Raw genomic sequence first — 19,410 nt, 5'->3', positions numbered from 1 at the left:
ACATGTGTTCCTGTACCTAGACGATTGGTTAATCAAAACCAACACGCAAATACAGTGTTCACAACACACAAATTATGTCATAGAAATCCTACACAAACTAGGTTTCTCAATCAATTACTCAAAGTCACACCTTCTGGCGTGTCAAACACAGCAATACCTAGGAGCCACAATCAACACAGTAAAAGGAATTGCCACTCCAAGTCCACAAAGAGTCAAAACATTCCACAATGTAATACAAGCCATGTATCCAAACCAAAAGATACAGGTCAAATTAGTAATGAAACTCCTAGGCATGATGTCCTCATGCATAGCCATTGTCCCAAATGCAAGGTTGCACATGCGGCCCTTACAACAGTGCCTAGCATCACAGTGGTCACAGGCACAGGGTCAACTTCTAGATCTGGTGTTGATAGACCGCCAAACATACATCTCGCTTCAATGGTGGAACAGTATAAATTTAAACCAAGGGCGGCCTTTTCAAGACCCATTGCCACAATACGTAATAACGACAGATGCATCCATGACAGGGTGGGGAGCACACCTCAATCAGCACAGCATCCAAGGACAATGGGACATTCAGCAAAGACAGTTTCATATAAACCACTTAGAACTGTTAGCTGTGTTTCTAGCGCTGAAAGCATTTCAACCCATAATAACCCACAAATACACTCTTGTCAAAACAGACAACATGACAACAATGTATTACCTAAACAAACAGGGAGGAACACACTCGACACAGTTGTGTCTCCTAACACAAAAAATATGGCATTGGGCGATTCACAACCACATTCGCCTAATAGCACAATTTATTCCAGGGATTCAGAATCAGTTAGCAGACAATCTCTCTCGGGATCACCAACAGATCCACGAATGGGAAATTCACCCCCAAATACTGAACACTTACTTCAGAATGTGGGGAACGCCACAAATAGATCTATTTGCAACAAAAGAAAACTCAAAATGCCAAAACTTCGCATCCAGGTACCCACAACATCAGTCTCAGGGCAATGCACTATGGATGAACTGGTCAGGGATATTTGCGTACGCTTTTCCCCCTCTCCCACTTCTTCCATATCTAGTAAACAAGTTGAGTCAAAACAAACTCAAACTCCTACTAATAGCACCAACATGGGCAAGGCAACCTTGGTACACAACACTACTAGACCTTTCAGTAGTACCTCATGTCAAACTGCCAAACAGACCAGATCTGTTAACACAACACAAACAACAGATCAGACATCCAAATCCAGCATCGCTGAATCTATCAATTTGGCTCCTGAAATCCTAGAATTCGGGCACTTAGACCTCACACAGGAATGTATGGAGGTCATAAAACAAGCTAGAAAACCTACCACTAGACACTGCTATGTAAATAAGTGGAAAAGATTTGTTTATTACTGCCATAATAATCAAATTCAACCTTTACACGCATCTGCAAAAGAGATAGTAGGATACTTACTACATTTGCAAAAATCTAAACTAGCTTTCTCTTCCATTAAAATACATCTTACGGCAATTTCAGCTTACCTGCAAATTACGCACTCAACTTCATTGTTTAGGATACCAGTCATAAAAGCGTTTATGGAAGGCCTAAAGAGAATTATACCACCAAGAACACCACCAGTTCCTTGTCTTAACATGGCTCATGGGTCCACCTTTTGAGCCCATGCACTCTTGTGAAATGCAATACTTAACGTGGGAAGTTGCATTTTTAATTGCCATCACATCTCTAAGAAGAGTGAGTGAAATTCAAGCATTTACCATTCAAGAACCATTTATTCAAATACACAAAAATAAAGTTGTTCTACGGACCAATCCTAAATTTTTACCAAAAGTAATCTCACCGTTCACTTGAATCAAACGGTAGAATTACCAGTGTTCTTCCCACAGCCAGATTCTGTAGCTGAAAGAGCACTACATACATTAGACATCAAAAGAGCACTAATGTACTACATTGACAGAACAAAACTAATTCGAAAGACAAAACAACTATTTATCGCCTTTCAAAAACCTCATACAGGAAATCCAATTTCAAAACAAGGCATTGCTAGATGGATAGTTAAGTGCATTCAAACCTGCTATCTTAAAGCTAAAAGAGAACTGCCTATTACACCAAAGGCACACTCAACCAGAAAGAAGGGTGCTACCATGGCCTTTCTAGGAAATATTCCAATGAACGAAATATGTAAGGCAGCAACATGGTCTACGCCTCATACATTTACCAAGCACTACTGTGTAGATGTTTTAACTGCACAACAAGCAACAGTAGGTCAAGCTGTACTAAGAACATTATTTCAAACTACTTCAACTCCTACAGGCTGAACCACCGCTTTTGGGGAGATAACTGCTTACTAGTCTATGCAGAGCATGTGTATCTGCAGCTACACATGCCATCGAACGGAAAATGTCACTTACCCAGTGTACATCTGTTCGTGGCATTAGTCGCTGCAGATTCACATGCGCCCACCCGCCTCCCCGGGAGCCTGTAGCCGTTTAGAAGTAGATCTTAAACATTTGTACATTTGTAAATATATTACTTGAAACTTCATTATGTACATACGCATTCACTCCATTGCATGGGCACTATTACTAGCATACACAACTCCTACCTCACCCTCTGCAGGGAAAACAATCTAAGATGGAGTCGACGCCCATGCGCAATGGAGTCGAAATGGGAGGAGTCCCTCGGTCTCGTGACTCGAAAAGACTTCTTCGAAGAAAAACAACTTGTAACACTCCGAGCCCAACACCAGATGGCGGGATGTGCACAGCATGTGAATCTGCAGCGACTAATGCCACGAACAGATGTACGCTGGGTAAGTGACATTTTCCATATGAGTCGAGCGTGCGTCGCTTGCACATGCGTTTCGCTTGCGAGATGCTTTAGGAGTTAGAAAAGGGCTCGGAGCCCCGCCCACATCACGTCAGTGTCTTTCATTGGTTCGTGGGCTTGCCTGTTAAAATCTGCTTGCTTTCATTAGTGGAAGGCACGCATACCTCATGCCTTTTCCGGTGGTTAGCCCTCAAGCACAGCAACCAAGAATTGAAAACATGCGAGGCTCGCTATTTTCCGTCCGGTTTGTGGACTACTTTTTACCTTTTTGTTCACACCGCGATCTCGCTTGGCAGAAGTCGCGCGCTTTGCCTAACATCAACCCTGCCACATAGTTAATTAATTGCACTTTTGCCGGTTACATAGATAACTGCACTTTTGCCGATAGGTTTCACTACGAGTGAACTATAGCAGCGCGATCGTACTGTGTTTTTTTTTTTTTTTCCATTCAATGTGGCAAGAAAAATCTGGTTGGGAGTTTACAACTGCTAATAGCTGTAACTCGGAGAAATGCAAGACCCTATTACATTGCAAGTGCTTGTTTTTTTTGTTTTTTTAAGCCACACCTTTAACTCTGCTTCCTTGCATGTAGCATCACAAGTCCCGTACTTTAAAAAAAAAAAAATATTTTTTTAATGCACTTCGACCACTAATTTTATACAGACTTTGGGGTAGGGTAACAAAGTTTTCACTTTCCCGTTGCAAGAGGCTTGGCTTTAATGGAGACATTTGCGCATGCAGCAATAACATATCAGACAGAACAGGTTTCCTGGGAAGTGGAGGAACTCTGATTCACAGAGCACATTTTTGGGGTATCATTCAATAACCCATCTTCTCCAGTTTAAAGGATCTAGCTCTTTCGGATGCTGAATATTATATCGGGCCATAGTGTATTTGAGTTTGTCTATTTGCTACCTCCTGAAGTTAGCCTTGACTGCTTCTTATTAACCTTGGATTTAAATAGTTTTCGGCTCTGATTCCCCACCAATAAGAACCAGTATCCACCATGGATACTGCCCAGTAACCACTTCTTGCTCCATGAAAAGGTCTCCAGGTCTACTACTTTTCCTTTCCCTTTCATGAAAGCATTGAGAGACCTTATAATTGAACTCAGTACAAGGAGCAAGGGGGGTGAAAAACGCTAGGACAGGACCCAGTAAGAACCAACAAGCTGCAGAATTCACCATAGTAGGCAGAGAACTCACTACATGTCTTCTTGTCGGTACATTTTAGCCTACAAACTAGGGGATGTCGCATCCACTTCCCCAAAATGTGACACTCTCGGTATGGGCAGTACAGTAATGTAATTCGAGATTTATAAAGCGCGTTCCTACTCAAAGAGCATCCAAGCGATGGGAAGAATGCACATAGTAAAAAATACAGAGGATAAGAAAAATAACAGAAATAATGAAGATAGAAAAACATCCAATAGAAGAAACTGAAACAAACTAAATCAAAGACCCTGATCTTGATGTACCAAAAAATTAACGAGGAAAGAGCCAAGTTTTCACCATTTTCCTAAATTTCATATAACCTGATTCTTGCCTAATATTCTGTGGGAGAGAGTTCCATCCTCTGGCTGCAGCTACTGTCAAAGCTTTGTCTCCCCATTTGGCTTTGTGTGCAAGGGACCTGAATGAAGTGAGCTTGGGAAGACCTCAAGCTTCTTTTAGGTACATGCAGGAGGAGTCTGGCAGTCAGGTACCGGGGTCCTATTCCATGAACTGCCTTAAAAGTAAGACAGAGCGACTTAAACTGGATACGCTGCGCCACTGGTAACCAATGTAATTTTCTAAGACTCTCTCTAACTGATATACATCGTGGACGATTAAGAACCGCTCTGACAGCGGAATTCTGAACTAATTTGAGTCTTTTTATCAGCCCCTTATCCAGGTTAAGGAACAGTGCATTACAGTAGTCTATCTTGGACATTACCAATGCCAGGATAGCAGATACTCTCCATTCATGTAACAGATAGGGGAAGATTATTCTGAGCATTTTAATTGACCATAAACTGATGTTTACCACATGATTAATCTGTTTTTTAAAAGACAGATGTTCGTCGAACAAGATGCCTAGGTTTCTAGTAACAGTAGTGGGCACAGGGCAGTTACCACATTCAGAGGGCCACCACCGTGAGTTCCATAAATTCTTTCCAGGTCCAAAACATAAAACTTCAGTTTTGGTGGCATTCATTTTTAGCCAATTGGTCTTCATCCATTTACTCACTTCCACCATACAATTACTAAACCGATCTGCAACCTCCTCCCATGGCTGATTAATAGGAATAATAAGGTGGGAGTCATCGGCATAGGAAGATGGAATGAAACCAAAAGTACAAATTAGACTAGCCAAAGGCGCTACATACACATTAAACAATGTGGGGCTGAGGGAAGATCCCTGCGGAATCCCACATGGCAGAAGATAAGGTCTAGATTTGAAATCACCACAGCTAACTGTGGTCCATCTATTTGTAAGAAAAGACTTCAAAAGTTTAAGCGCCTTGTCCCTCAAACCCACATGATGCAAACAGGACATTAATAGTGTGGGAGAGATAGTGTCAAAGGCAGCGGATAAATCTAAAAGAACCAAAACGGCCCCCTTGCCTTCATCAACCATCCTTCGAATAGTATCGGAGGATGAGATTAGGGCAGTTTCAGTACTACTCCCTTTACTGAACCCGTATTGGGAGATATCAAGAGCATCCGCTTTTGTTAAAAACTCGATCAATTCAGAGTTCAAAATGTTTTCTAGAATCTTTGCCAAAAATGGGAGCCGTGCTATTGGCCGCAAATTACTCATGTCCTGATTATCCCCCTCTGGTTTTTTGTTGAGGGGTACTACTATCGTTTCTTTCCAGATAGATGGGTACTCCCCAGACATAGCTACCTCTTGGTAAATGGGGACCAACATCCATGCCATTAAATCCGGAACCAAGTGAAAAATGGAAGGAGGACACGGATCCAGAGGGGAGTCCGATTTAATTTCAAGAATCTTCTTTTTAATAGTATCCATGGAAGGGGGTTGGAAATATGACATTAGTGACTGGTCATCTGCTGTAGCGCACTCTGTTATCATGGGGGGGTAATACTTCGGGAATAATCTGGGTATCAAAGTTGCTATGTATTTGCAATATCTTATTTTCAAAATGAAAAGCAACTTTGTCACAGAAACCCTGAGAGTTTTCTAGACCAGCCGGCTTCATGGGCACAGTTAGGGCCTTAATAGTCTTAAAAAGTTCCCTGGGGGCATTAATAGCCTCCTTTACTTTGGTAGTATAAAATTTAGATTTGGCCATACATTGTGCTGCTTTCTAAGCCTTTAGAGTGGACTTAAGGGCCACCCTTTCCTCAGGTACTGGATTAAGTTTCCACCGTCTTTCCTGCTGTCGATACTTTCTTTGAAGGAGTTTGAGGTCTTTTGTAAACCAAGGGGGACCTGGTTTCTTCTGACTATTGGGCCTTCTAATTACGGGGGGTACCATTTCTTCCATGGTCATTTCCACTCCTTTCAGAAAGCTGTCAATCAGGGGCAAGGCCATATCTTTAGCCTTATCCCAACCAGCTTCTAAAGCTGGGCCTAATTGCTCTACTTTAACCTGTTTCCATAACCTGGCTACCTTGTTCGTTTCCACGTTAGCAGCCCCAACATTCTTTGAGGCGAGTTTAAATTTCAGCAGATGATGATCCGTCCAACTCAACTGTATCATGGTTACCTCCACCTGTTGAGTAACTCGTGCAAACACCGCATCCAGAATGTGCCCTGCAATGTGGGTGGCCGACGAGACTGGAGGTCCAATCCAGGGCCTCCATAAAGTCAATGAACTCTCGGATCTTAGGAGTGGACGTCTCCTCAAAGTGCATGTTAAAATCGCCCAATATCACAGTTTCTGCAGACAGAACCATAGGTTCTATCAACTTAGACCAAGACTGTAAAAAATGTTTAGTCGGTCCCGGTGGACGATACATCAACAGCCCCTCTAGTAGTACCCCACTGTTTTGAGAAATTGTAAATGTCATTGCCTCACATGAATCTGTCGAAGAACTAATGCATGTGCATGCCAATGTAGACCTATAGATAATGGCCCCCCCTGTTCTGAGGTCTATCAAGTATTTGGAAGGTAAAACCTGGTGGAGAGGCGACAAAGTCTGGGTCCGATTCTACTTTACCCCAGGTTTCAGTAATAAATAGATAATCAATGTGCCAATTATCAATCATTTCGCAGATTTCCTGTTTGTTTGGGAATGGACCTAGCATTTATTAAGGCATACTGAAAGCTGTAATTATGAAATGCCTTGTGTTTCATTTTTTTTCTCTCCCAACCCTGCCGGCCTAATCTCTTGGTTTCTTACCTTTTGTTGCCTCCATAGGGACTTGAATAGCCCAATTACAGGTTTCACAGGTCCAAATAGCTCCACCCTTCCTTAAAGGCTTAGATACTACATTATTAGTGGGATTAGGCGATAGTTTACTGTAATCTTCCTCTCCCCCAGATACTGCACAGCTATGAAAAAGGGTAGCATTTCTGGCCCCGGGCCCGGTCGGGCACATACGGGGTTGCCTTTGGTGCGCATTCGGCGCGCCAGCGGCACGCCCGCTGTGCGGTCGCTCGTTCCGGCACATTTATGCCTGCAGGAACGAGGCCCAGCCCAGAATCGGCTCCCTAACACTAGACCGCTAACTTGCGGTCCCAACAGGAAGGAGGGCGCTTACTGACCCTCACTTCCTGTTTAATACAAGTAAAAACAATTCCCACTCCCTCCACAGGCTATTTTAACTAAACTCCTCTTCCCCAAACCCCCAGAACATTCAAAATACTCAGAAATGACTTGCACAATTTAAAAATGCTAAATTAAAAAAAAAAACACACACATTGATTAAAAAACGATTTTCCTTATTTTTCTATTCTATTTTCCTCTTTCTATTAACATACTGAAATTTAATACATCAAAGCCACAGTAGTTATAAAAAGCAGATGTCACCCCACAAACCTTAAAACAGCAAGAGCTAAAAAAGATGCTTTCTTCTCAGTGCACAGTGCAACCCCAAATTTGGTTTAGCAGGCTGGTTTGCAGCAGAAACCGGAAGATGGCTTTTAATCTATATCCTTATGTGGCTAAATTATGTGCTTTAGGGCCTTCAGTCTGTATTTTTGTAAAGCTCACTGTGACCTGCTGAGGGTATCCAGGTGCTGTTTGAGCTTATTCTTCTGTTTCCAGGTGTGGAGTTATTGGCAGTATTTAGGAGTAATCTGTAAGTTAATAGTTTGAGTTTGGGGCGGGAAGTTGCGGGTGGATATATTTGTTATTAATTTTAATGTGGGTGGGACAAACAGTGCCCAGTCTAATGGGATGTTCACCAAAATGTAATGTGCTTCTAAATGGATAGCCTTTGATGCAGCAGTACTGCTTCGCACACTCTGGTCTCCTACTGTACCAAGCCGTTTGATCTTGGTAAAATTATACTCTTCCATATGCATTCTTCTATCCCCTGACCTGACAACTTGGAGCACTTTCAAACTGGTTTAACCAAGAAAATGAACTCCCTGAAGCTCTTCTTGTGAAAGGCCTCATGATTCATGCACACATTCAGGATGTTTCTCGTAAGGTGGCTACTTTCTAGACTAGCATCTCTAAAGGCAGATGGGTTCCTGAGCCTGCATTGTACATAGTCCCTCTTGTGCTGTGGATTTGCCCTCCTAGCCATTCAGCCTTCAAATGCCAGCTGCATACAGGCTCACCCGTTGTATGTCAGTTAAGCTGAAAGACTGGGTTGGCGCACTGCCCAGGCGCTCGGAGGGTCCTATCTGACAGCTCCAATTCTCCTTATAAGAGGTGTTTTTTTGTGCTTGGCCGCTGAGCACTAAAAACTGTGTCCTGCAACAGATCAATGTGGGCAGTGGGGCAAACCAGCAGAAAACTAGACATTTGGCCACCCTAGTTTGTGGCATTTAACTTGGCCTGGAAGAAAATGCACCCCTGGGACATGACATTGCTGTCTACTGCAGCATCAAAGGCCATCTCCACGACACAAGCCCAGCCAACCTCAACGACACTCACCTTCCACACCCCCACCCGCAATCTTCACTCCCCCAGCCTCGCCTCCATCCGCCGCACCACCGCCAGAGGAAGATCCTTTTCTCGCCTAGCCGCCAAGACCTGGAACTCCCTACCGCTCCACCTTCGCCAGACCCAAGACCTCTTGACATTTAGGAAATGCCTCAAGACATGGCTCTACGACCAGTAGCTCCCCCCGCCCCCAGCACCTTGAGACCCTAAAGGGTGATTAGTGCGCTCTATAAATCCTTGATTGATTGGCTTCCCACTCTTCCAGACTGTTTTTGCAGACTTGAGAGCTGAAAGGCCTGAACAAAAAGGAGAAGCTGGAGAGAAGGTGTAAGTGGGTCACCGTGGGTGATCATGTTTTCCAGCCTCCCAACCCCTTCCTTCTTTATTTGCAAACATGAGAGAGTTTATTTTGTATTGTCACATGGACCATCTAGAGTTGAACATCTGTACACTGTGACCAACTGTACCATCCTGCCCTTTTTGATATTTGAGTTTGTCCTGTGGGCAGCTTGGTGTTCACCACTGTAGGTTTTCCATGTGGTTATGATGTTGCTATAGATACTTCTGACCAATATCATGGCGCACATGCTTGATCCATGTTTGCTTGTGACAACAAAAATCAGCGTTGGGGATCCAGACATCATTATAGTTTAACACTAAGGGAAGGGTACATTCTTTTCCCATGCAGCAGATTTTTCAGACCCAGAATACTTTAATGTTTGACATGTCTTGGTAGTGAAAAACTCACAAATGTGCTTTTCACTACTGATGCCCGCTTCTACGATTGTGCTAGGTTTGGCATCCTTGGCGTGGTCTCCCCTAACTTTCTATCTCTGTTTCCCAGGATGTTGATGTGTGCTGGACTCTGTTTTTCTTACTCTGGGCACTTTACCACTGCTATCCAGTTCTAAAGTGCAAGTGCTGCTATGTAAAATGTATGTGTAATTGGCTTTCCATGATTGGCATATTTGCTTACTAGTAAGCCCCTAGTACTGTGCACTAGAGGTGCCCAAGGCCTGTAAATCAAATGCACTAGGGGTCCTGCAGCACTGGTTGTGCCACCCACATTAGTAGCTCTGTAAACATGTCTCAGACCTGCCATTGCAGTGGGAGCATGTTCTAATGCTCCTTTTTGTGTTGGTGTTTATGTCTAAGGTGTCTGTTTAATGTGTGGTCCTCAACAAGGTAAGTAGAGCACCCAAGGCACTCAGTTTGTTTGCTGATGCTCCGTTCTACTGGTGCATGGACCACCCTCCCTCCTGTTCTTCAGATCCTGCCAACTCCTTTCATGTGGCCTTTCCGCAGACCTTGTACCATGTTGTTCCGTCGGCCTTGGATGTAAGTTCCACTGTGAGCACATGGAGCGCCGTGACTGTGGAGGGTCGCGTGTGTGTGTGTAAGTGCTCATGGAATGCTTTCGGCTTACTTGGCAGGGCGATGGCTTTAGCAACAGTTTTGAGGTCTTGCTGCTGGTTCACAGGTATACCACAGCCTAAGATTGGAAACGGAAATGGGACATTTAGAGTTTGGCTGGGCAGGAGCACTGCTCGAAAAATAAGTGCTTCACTCCCCCACCCCCAAATTCCCTGTTGTGTTTGTTCTTATTTTTGAGAGCTGGAACTGGGTTTACACTGGAGGAGCGTGAGCCAGTGTCGGGTCATAGTTGCAATCTATCTGTCCCGTTTAGGGTGGGGCGACCATCACTCATTTTCCATACCCGGGACTGGGATGTGAGCCATGACGGTCCTGGGTAAAAAAACAATGTCACTGCAACAGCAGCACCGCTGAAGGCGGAGCAATACCAAGAATGCCCAGCATGCATCTCTGAATACAGCGGGCGGTCTTACACTAGGGTCGTACAGCCCATAGGCTTCATCAGGGGAGCAAAGGCCATATGTTACGCTGGGGGTTGGCATGCTGCCTACCATGCTCTAAATCAGCCCCTAAATCTAAACCGCCATACCTTTTCTTCTTCTCAAAGTAGTGCTTTGTCAGCAGTTCAAAATCAGACTTAATTTGCTATTTATTTCTAGTGCAAACCTCATATATACTCTACTAATGCACTTTCTTCCCTCTCTGTTCTTGTCTTTCAGAGGAGAAATTCAAGGTGGGAATCAAGACAATTGCTGCTGACTTTGCAGAGAGCGAAGGCATTTATAGAAGGATCAAGTCTGGACTGGATGGTCTGGATATTGGTGTTTTAGGTGAGTGACAGGACCATTCAGTGAGACGTTTGTGGGCATGGGAGTATACCATTAGAGGTGAACTACACCAAGTCATATTTCTGTACCGTACACCCTTTATGTGAAAGTGCCAGTATATACTGAAATCTTAACATGTTTTGAGGATTGTCATTGTTCTAAATGTTTGTGTACAATATTTCTTCAAATTAACCCCTCGCAAATGAAGGCTTCTCACAAGTCCAGTGGAAGAGTTACCTTTCGATGAACATCAGCTGGAACCACAGTTTCGAGTGTTCATCTGAATTACTCACATCGTCGTTGTGCGGTTGCAAAACTAATTTTGCCACCAACGATGTACAAAGTTGCAAGTTTTGCGTCGTTTACAAAACTATCCCCGCAGGTGAAACATTCAGGAAAACAAACATTTGCATGGATTTTCTTAAATTCACAAAGTTAACTTAAGCCATCCTTGCACTGTTTTACCAGATTGTGTCCTGTCTGGCTGCCCTCATCTGTTCTTCCCTCACTTCTTGCTCTGCCTGGTTGCCATCCAGTGCCAGCTTTGCCCCCCTCCCCTCAACTGGTGAAGCTGACAGTTTCCCTTCAAGTGATGAAACTGTCCCCTTTCTCTCCAGGGATGTGTCTGCCACTTCTCCTTTGACACAGTGGCACCTCTCCCTGCCAGTGCAACCGCTCTACCTTTTCCGTCCACTGTCACTTGTACCTACTGCCCCCCTTAACCGCCCCCTTCACCCGTCGCCCCCCATGCCTGCCTCTACCTTTCAGTGTACCTCCCCCCCCCCCCAAGGGGGCTCTTGTCCCTCTCCAGTTGCAGCTTGTGGTAAATAAGCCACATAAACAAAGATACTTTTTTAACTAAGTGTAGTTTATTCGACCTACACAAGCGGTGCGGTGCCCGCAGCTTCTCCTTTTCTCTCAACCGTCTTTTTTCTGCATTCGCGAGCGCGTTCGGGACTCGAGTAACGCTCGAGCTCCCTTCACGCGCCCACACTAATATTACACATCCCCTTTCGTCATCAGAATTTTTTTTTTTTTTAACAAGAATACAACAATAATAACCACATATTCAAAAAATCATAAACTGTTCACATTAAACAAGAACATAAAAAGAATTAACCAATAGCTCGACAAAAGCTAAGAGAAATACATTTCAAGCAAGATTACACCTTTTTTTTTTTTTTTTTTTTTTTTTTTTTTTTTAAATAAAACATAAAAATTAACTAACTCAAGAGAGGAATACATTTCAGGCAATATAAAAAATCAAAAGTTTTCAATTCAATTTCCCGCCATCTCTCACGTAGTCATTCAGATAAGCAGGAGGTCTTCTCACTCTACCACATCCCTTCTTAAATTCTGTCTTATTTTCTTCATTCTCCACACTAGTTTGTCCCTCCAAAACCTCCATGCTATTGTCATCCTCATGCGAAGTGTCAGCATCCGGTGAATCCGCTCTCACCACCTCCCCCAGATAGCATAAACCCACTGCAACCTCCATCTTCATTAGTAACGATTATATTTCCTGCACTTCCACCACCTCTCTCATATAAGGCCACCCTCCTTTTGTTCCATATAGTGCCATTCGCCAAAACAACACTGAAATTTCCTACGTGTTTAACCTCAAAAGGACCGCGAAACTTTGTCCAACCTGCACCCCTGATCCAAGACAGTTCAATAAAATCGCTTTTTTACGTGCAGGAGAAAACTCTTCACTGTCCAACGCCAACAAATAGTTGTCAAACATGTCTATCCAGTCCTCCCACTGGATCGCTGGCGTACCTGGATGTGTAAGAAAACAAGGTGGTGCAGTAATTGAGACATGCTCCATTGCTCACAAAAAAAAAATGAGCTCAGACGAGATCTTTGCAATGCTGTGAAGTGTTTTACGCTTATCCACGTTGATGACTCCAACAATCCAGAATATCTATTACTGCTCACCGCTAAAATCAAGTCACATAACAAAAAAATACACGGAAATTCTCACCTCCAACAGTAAGAGTTTTAGAGATAACTTCTTCCTTAATTTTAAGGAAACCAGCAGGAAAAAATTCCAATTTCTAGGGTGGCTTCCCCCTAAATTTCTTGCTGGTAACTGGTGACTTTTCCTTTAAAATCACCAGCAGCAACTTGTAGTTCCAGGAGTGACTTCACCTTTAAAACACTCCCCTTTAAGAAATTCACAGCAGCTCTTAACAAAACGCCACGCCTCTTTCTCCTGAAAGAGGGCATTGTTCCTGGAAGACCTTCGTTGGACATCAGCCTGCCTGAAAAACGCCACTCGGTAGGTCGATATCTTCGTTACCCTCGTCGCCAAAAGAATGTGGTAAATAAGCCACATAAACAAAGATACTTTTTCAACGAAGTGTAGTTTATTCGACCTACACATGCGGTGCGGTGCCCACAGCTTCTCCTTTTCTCTCAACCATCTTTTTTCCGCGTTCGCGAGAGCGTTCGGGACTCGAGTAACGCTCAAGCGCCCACACTAATATTACACAGCTCCACCCCACGGCAGCTGTGTGTCGCTGGCTATCGTCTTGGGGCTCTCCCCCCTTTTTGAGGAGTCTGAAGCACCCCATTCTACCCCTTTGCAACGGTCCTCTCCACTTTCGCTCTCCATCGACCCGACAAAAGAATTGGTACTTAGCACCAGTCTCTACCCAGGTTCATTAAACATCGGCCACCGTACGTGTGCATATACGGATAGATATATGTTGGTGCATGCAGGTGTGAGTATGTGCGTTTAAACACAAGTAGCTGGTCTGTATTAGTCACTAAAATCCGATTTCATGCACATAAGATGTATAATAGAGATGGTGTCGGTGCTGCAAACTATGATAAGACGTATGAGAGGCTGGTGGCTGTTCGCGTCCGCATGACAAGAAAATTTCAGGAAAATATTTGAAAAACACGACAGATTTTATTTTTTTCCTCAATATGAAAAATTACGTTTACCTGCCTTTTTTTCGGTTAAATAAAATAAATCTCGTGAGTTTTTGAGGGATATTTCACGGGGGAATTAAACTAGAGACGCGGAGAGTAGTCCGCTTTACAAATTCCTGATTGATTGAATTCCCGATTGAATTGGCCAAATTATGGGCGATTTTTTTCATGCAATGGCAGGATAAGGCTCCTGAATCTTTGGACTTCTGTTTTTTGTGTTGCCACGGGCATGCTGGCTTGTGTTTAGGACAGAAGTTTTATCTGGGTGCACATTCCTCATCAAGTTTGAACTGTAACACTGATGGCAGTCTGGTGAGACATGATTTTTGAAAACATGATATGTGTTTTTAAACATGACGTTATTTTGTTATCTTTACTCTTCACAGATGGGGCTTCATCCCCGTGACCTGCGGGTTTTGCATCGTATTGGTACTTTAAACCTCTTACAAAAAGCGTGGTTTCCCATTTTGAGTGAATCCCTTAAGCTACTTGTTGGTTGATGCCGCCACCTGCTGGCTCCATTTTGAATTAGCTTGCGATTTAAAGTGGATCTTTTTCCCCCCTCTCTTTTACAGTGAATAATGTCGGGATCTCTTATACCTACCCCGAATATTTCCTGGACATTCCGGACCTGGACAATGTGAGTATAGCATGCAAAGCAGATTTTAAGGTAGAGGTGCGCGAGCCAGAAAACTAATAGGGAGAACCGAGCCAGTGGTCTGGTTTGGCGCTAAGAGGCTGTGTACTAGCCGAGCCATGAAAATGTTTAGTATATAAATCATGCAACAGACATATAAACAGGCTAAGACTTGTAGAAGCATGTCACTTTAGCATACATGCCAACATCTGCAAAGCCGAAAGAGGGAGGTTTAATATTTCACTCGTTGACTAGTATTGAATTGGGGATGATTTCAGGCAGCCAAAAGCTAAATTTGAAGCCATTTTTTCAACCAATCAAACATTTATAGAGCGCAGCAAATCACCCGTGAGGGTCTCAAGGCGCTGGAAAAAAGTTTGCATTTGTATTAATGCCCTTGTGGGTGGGGCTGTGTGCGGATACTCTGCTGCTCTTCACTGTCCTTCTGTGTAGTGGCCGCACTGGGCAGCACTTATGCGGCAGGAGAGGGAAGTGGAGGTTGCACCATGACAGACGTGTGGCAGCGGGATGCAGCTGCCACGTGAAAGCTCAGCTCGCTTTTGACTCCGGTGTCCAGGAGGACCTCGAGCTGCGTGAGAGGGGCCCCTGGCTCAAGGCTTCAGTGGGCAGGTGTGCAGGAGAACCTCTAGCTGGGTGAGAGACTGGCCCCTGGCTCAAGGCTTCAGTGGGCAGGTGTGGAGGAGAACCTCGAGCTGGGTGAGATGGGCCCCTGGCACAAGGCTTCAGTGGGCAGGTGTCAGGAGGACCTCGAGCTGGGTGAGACGGGCCCCTGGCGCAAGGCTTCAGTGGGCAGGTGTCAGGAGGACCTCGAGCTGGGTGAGACGGGCCCTTGGCTCAAGGCTTCAGTGGGCAGGTGTCCAGGAGGACCTCTAGCTGGGTGAGGAACGGGCCCCTGGCTCAAGGCTTCATTGGGCAGGTGTCCAGGAGGACCTTGAGCTGAGTGAGACGGGCCCTTGGCTCAAGGCTTCAGTGGGCAGGTGTCCAGGAGGACCTTGAGCTGAGTGAGACGGGCCCTTGGCTCAAGGCTTCAGTGGGCATGTGTCCAGGAGGACCTCGAGCTGGGTGATACGGGCCCCTGGCTCAAGGCTTCAGTGGGCAGGTGGTGAGGGACGGGCCCCTGGCTCAAGGCTTCGGTGGCTCGCCCACCTCTATTTTAAGGTGGCCGACATAGGGAGCATTACGAAAGCATGTCTGTAGTTACCATCTTGTCAGAGGCACTTCCATAACATTTCAACCCACATGGCCACTTCAGAATAGCAGAGTTTGGAAGTGAAGAACACAAATTAATTTGTGCAGGGGTTTGGAATTCCTTTCGTCTGACACCCAGGCTATAGAGGAGATAGTGTTTAGGGTGAAGGACAACAAATCCTCATGTTTTCAATGGTACCTGGAAAATCAGGCTGAAACCATGTGGCTGCCAGTTTACAGTAGCAGTAAGGTAGTGGAAAAGAGCTCTCTCTGCTGATAGGGTAAAAGATGGGTCCATGGCTACAAGATGTTCAGAATTGTATAAATGATTTATGAATGGAAACCATGTATTGGTATGGTAAACATTCTAAGGAAGTTCAGTGAGCTGTACGTTCAGCATGAATTACTGACCGGTTCCAATATAAAACTGTGCACATGTTGCAGAATTTAATTTGTGGCCATTTAAAATGTCACAGAATGTTTTTTTTAATTAAATGCAAATACACACCGAAAATGGAAGCAAGATTGGTGATTTTACTTTGAAAGCAAATGATGTACTCGAACGTATTTGCAATGTGAAGAAAACAGATCATGGTAGCAAACAGTTTTGGCAAACTTCCAGCAGTTTGATTTTGAATTTAAAGTTTGGAGGTTACAGGCAGTTCTGTTAAACTACTGTGCATTTTTAAGGAGAACATCGGATATTATATTTCTCTGTTTACTACAGCCCTTGATATCCTACAGACAGAAGATAGCACCCCCTGCATGCCTCGTCAAGGAGACTTTAACCTGTTACATGCTGCAACATGGTTTATCTCTAATTTTGATTTTCGTTTCAGACCCTGAACAATATGATTAACGTTAACATGACCTCTGTGATGCAGGTAAGTCTCTTTTGGGTTCTTCTCCTGTATCTGGCATGTGAGCTGCCTCACAGGGTAAAAGATGTGATCTTTTGTTTTTTTTCTGGCTTTTGACTGCAATAAATATTTTTTTTTAATTGCTTCTTGCAAACAGTTCCGTGTTGGTGCTTGCACCTGAAAAGACATTTAAGCTAGTCTGGCATAGTTTCTTAGCACCAGGCATGCTTACAATAGATAGTAGAAATATTAAACTGAATAATTGTAACTCCTTCTATTTACAGCGTTTGGAAACTGCATAAGTGTAAGCTGAAACCCTGTAAAAGCTATTAGCTATTGTACATTTCACAAAACATGCATGTGGTGGAGTTTAATACTGTGCTGGGGTTAATGGGAGAGGTAATCTGAGGATTGTATCTCTGATGGCAGTGGACAGTTTCCCTGGGATGGTTCTTCCATGGGCTGTTAGTTTTTATCCTGATTGGGTGTGGCACCCCTTTCAGCAGGTCAGATTGGTTACATTACCAGTAATTGTTAACACCGAACTGCCTCTGACTTAAGTGTAGTGTGATTGCTGAGTGTTTTTATTTTGCATGCTTATTTTGGGATGCGGTGGTGCACTTCGCTCAATCCACCACTTTCATATATTACCAGCCGCCCCTAGTTCAGGGGCTAGAGATTACTCCAGTTGGCGAATCCATATGTATGAAGTCAGGTCGACTGAAAGTGGCAGGGTCCAAAATACCTCTGGTAGATAAACCAGATGTTAAACTCAAGTGAGATCACTGACTAGCCCCCCCCCCCCCCCCCCCCCCAAAAACATCAGGGCAATCTATAGTCAAGATGCAGAAGTGGCTGACAATTCATCAAGCCTAATACCTTACTATTTTCACCCCGAGGTAAGATGCAGAATCCACCCATATTAAAGCTACGGATAAACGCTGGGAATTGGGCAGACTCGAGACCTCAGGTGGCCTGTCCAGAAATAAATTTAAAAAAAAAAACACCACCAGTGTATGCTTGGGCAGGGATCCGAATTTAGAAGATTTTTCAACCTTCCAATAAAACTAAAATTTTGATATTTTGTACTATGTAAATTACATAAAATAATTCATCATTCGCCTATTTATGTAGCTGTTTGAATGATTCTTCCTGTGTTTTAACGTATTATTTTGAGGTTCAGATAATCAAAATTGCTTAAACCTGGGTCCCGGGATTCCAGTAATGATTACAGCATGGGACCTCAGTTAGCAGGACCATCCTTAAATTCCACCAGTAAGTATCAGATCCCTCAGTATATATCAGCAGGTCAGATAGTGGACCTGAACTTTTGCACAAGTGATTAGCTTGGCTGATCTTGTCACTCCGTTGTTTCATACTTTACAAATTAAATATTACATTACTTATCTGATAGACTTTTAGCTGCAGATTCCTTATCTTGATATTTCCTGGTGTCCGCTTGAGCAGTACCCAGCGTGCGCCGTCGGGTGGCGTCGTTTGGATCCACGTGGTGGTGTCGTTAGAATCACCTCTGTCCCGGTCGCCTATAAAGGCACTGCCCCAGCGCACGTAGGTCAGTTCTTTTTCTTCAGCACTGGTCAAGGGCAGGTCCGGATTCGAGGTACCCTCTGCCTTTTTTGGCAGGCCTTTTTTGACCTTTGTCAACGCTTTTTTGAGTCTGTGCGAGGATTGCATTGAGGAAGAGTGGGTTCAAGCCGTGTGGTGCATGCCATTGCGCCATGTCGGTGACTGACCCCATCAGGTATGCCTCTGGTGCTTTGACAGGGACCACGACTCAGTCGTGTTCTGACTGCCGGGCCATGGCCCCAAAAGCTTTGAACGAGCGGTCTCTGAAGCTCATGGGGGCCCAGCAGTTGACTTAGGTTGGCACGACTCCTAAGAGGTCGTGGTCCTGATCGAGGAGGAGGTCGTGAGACCGCTCCAGGAGCCTTAAGTCCTCTTCTGTGCACTGGAGGTCTCCAGGCACTCTGAGAAGAGGCGCAAAAAAAAGTCCAAGCAGCTTTAGACTTTGTGGCACCCGTTGGCCGACGAGGTGTCTAGGGAACATTGACGTTCCAGGCACGGTTCTGCAGAACCAATGCCAGGGCAGACTTCATCTCCCCCCCCCCCCCCCCCTTTTATCTGGGCTGGAGCACCCCCCACCCCTCGTTCAGCTCAAGGAGTTTTACGCCATGTGCCTCATATGAGTGGGCTGCCCAGCTGGTGCACCTTCGGGGCTGTGGGGTCAGCAGGGGCCCCATTGGATTCCATTGCCGAGTGCACACAGTCTGCCTCCTCCGGTGTCGTTCCTGATGTCAACGCTGCGCCGGCGCCTGCCGGTGGTGCGAGCCCCATCCTCATTGTAGTTGATCTGGCGCCAGAACGACATCGTACACCGCCGATTCTGACAGCACCGACAAGGGCCAGATCAGTGCCTGAGGATTATTTTGATCAGCCAAGTGCAGATGAGGAACAGGAGGGGTCCCATTTCTTTTAGAATATGGTTTGGAGCATATGGACTCGTATGAGGAACTAGGGGAAGCCAGTGGGCTGGATACTCTCCAGCTACTGGCATGCTCTCACTGCCTACTGTGGCTAAGGAGGAGGGAGCTTTATATGCTATGGTGGTGCATAGGGCAGCTGAGGTCTTGGACCTAGACTT

General features: G+C 44.7%; 1 protein-coding gene across 1 annotated transcript in view; it reads left to right on the top strand.

Moving 5' to 3' along the window:
- HSD17B12 (hydroxysteroid 17-beta dehydrogenase 12) overlaps window positions 1-19,410 on the top strand; it is a 367,296-nt gene that overhangs the window by 155,376 nt on the left and 192,510 nt on the right. The window contains exons 4-6 of the mRNA XM_069221808.1: window positions 10,995-11,105; window positions 14,618-14,682; window positions 16,728-16,772. Of these exons, the coding sequence (XP_069077909.1) occupies window positions 10,995-11,105; window positions 14,618-14,682; window positions 16,728-16,772 (221 nt within the window). The remainder of the gene's footprint in view (window positions 1-10,994; window positions 11,106-14,617; window positions 14,683-16,727; window positions 16,773-19,410) is intronic.

This window comes from Pleurodeles waltl, chromosome 3_1 (genome assembly GCF_031143425.1).
Source record: "Pleurodeles waltl isolate 20211129_DDA chromosome 3_1, aPleWal1.hap1.20221129, whole genome shotgun sequence".
Taxonomy (NCBI): Eukaryota; Metazoa; Chordata; class Amphibia; order Caudata; family Salamandridae; genus Pleurodeles; species Pleurodeles waltl.
Note: the sequence above shows the minus strand (reverse complement) of the source record. Positions and strands in the feature narration are given on the sequence as shown.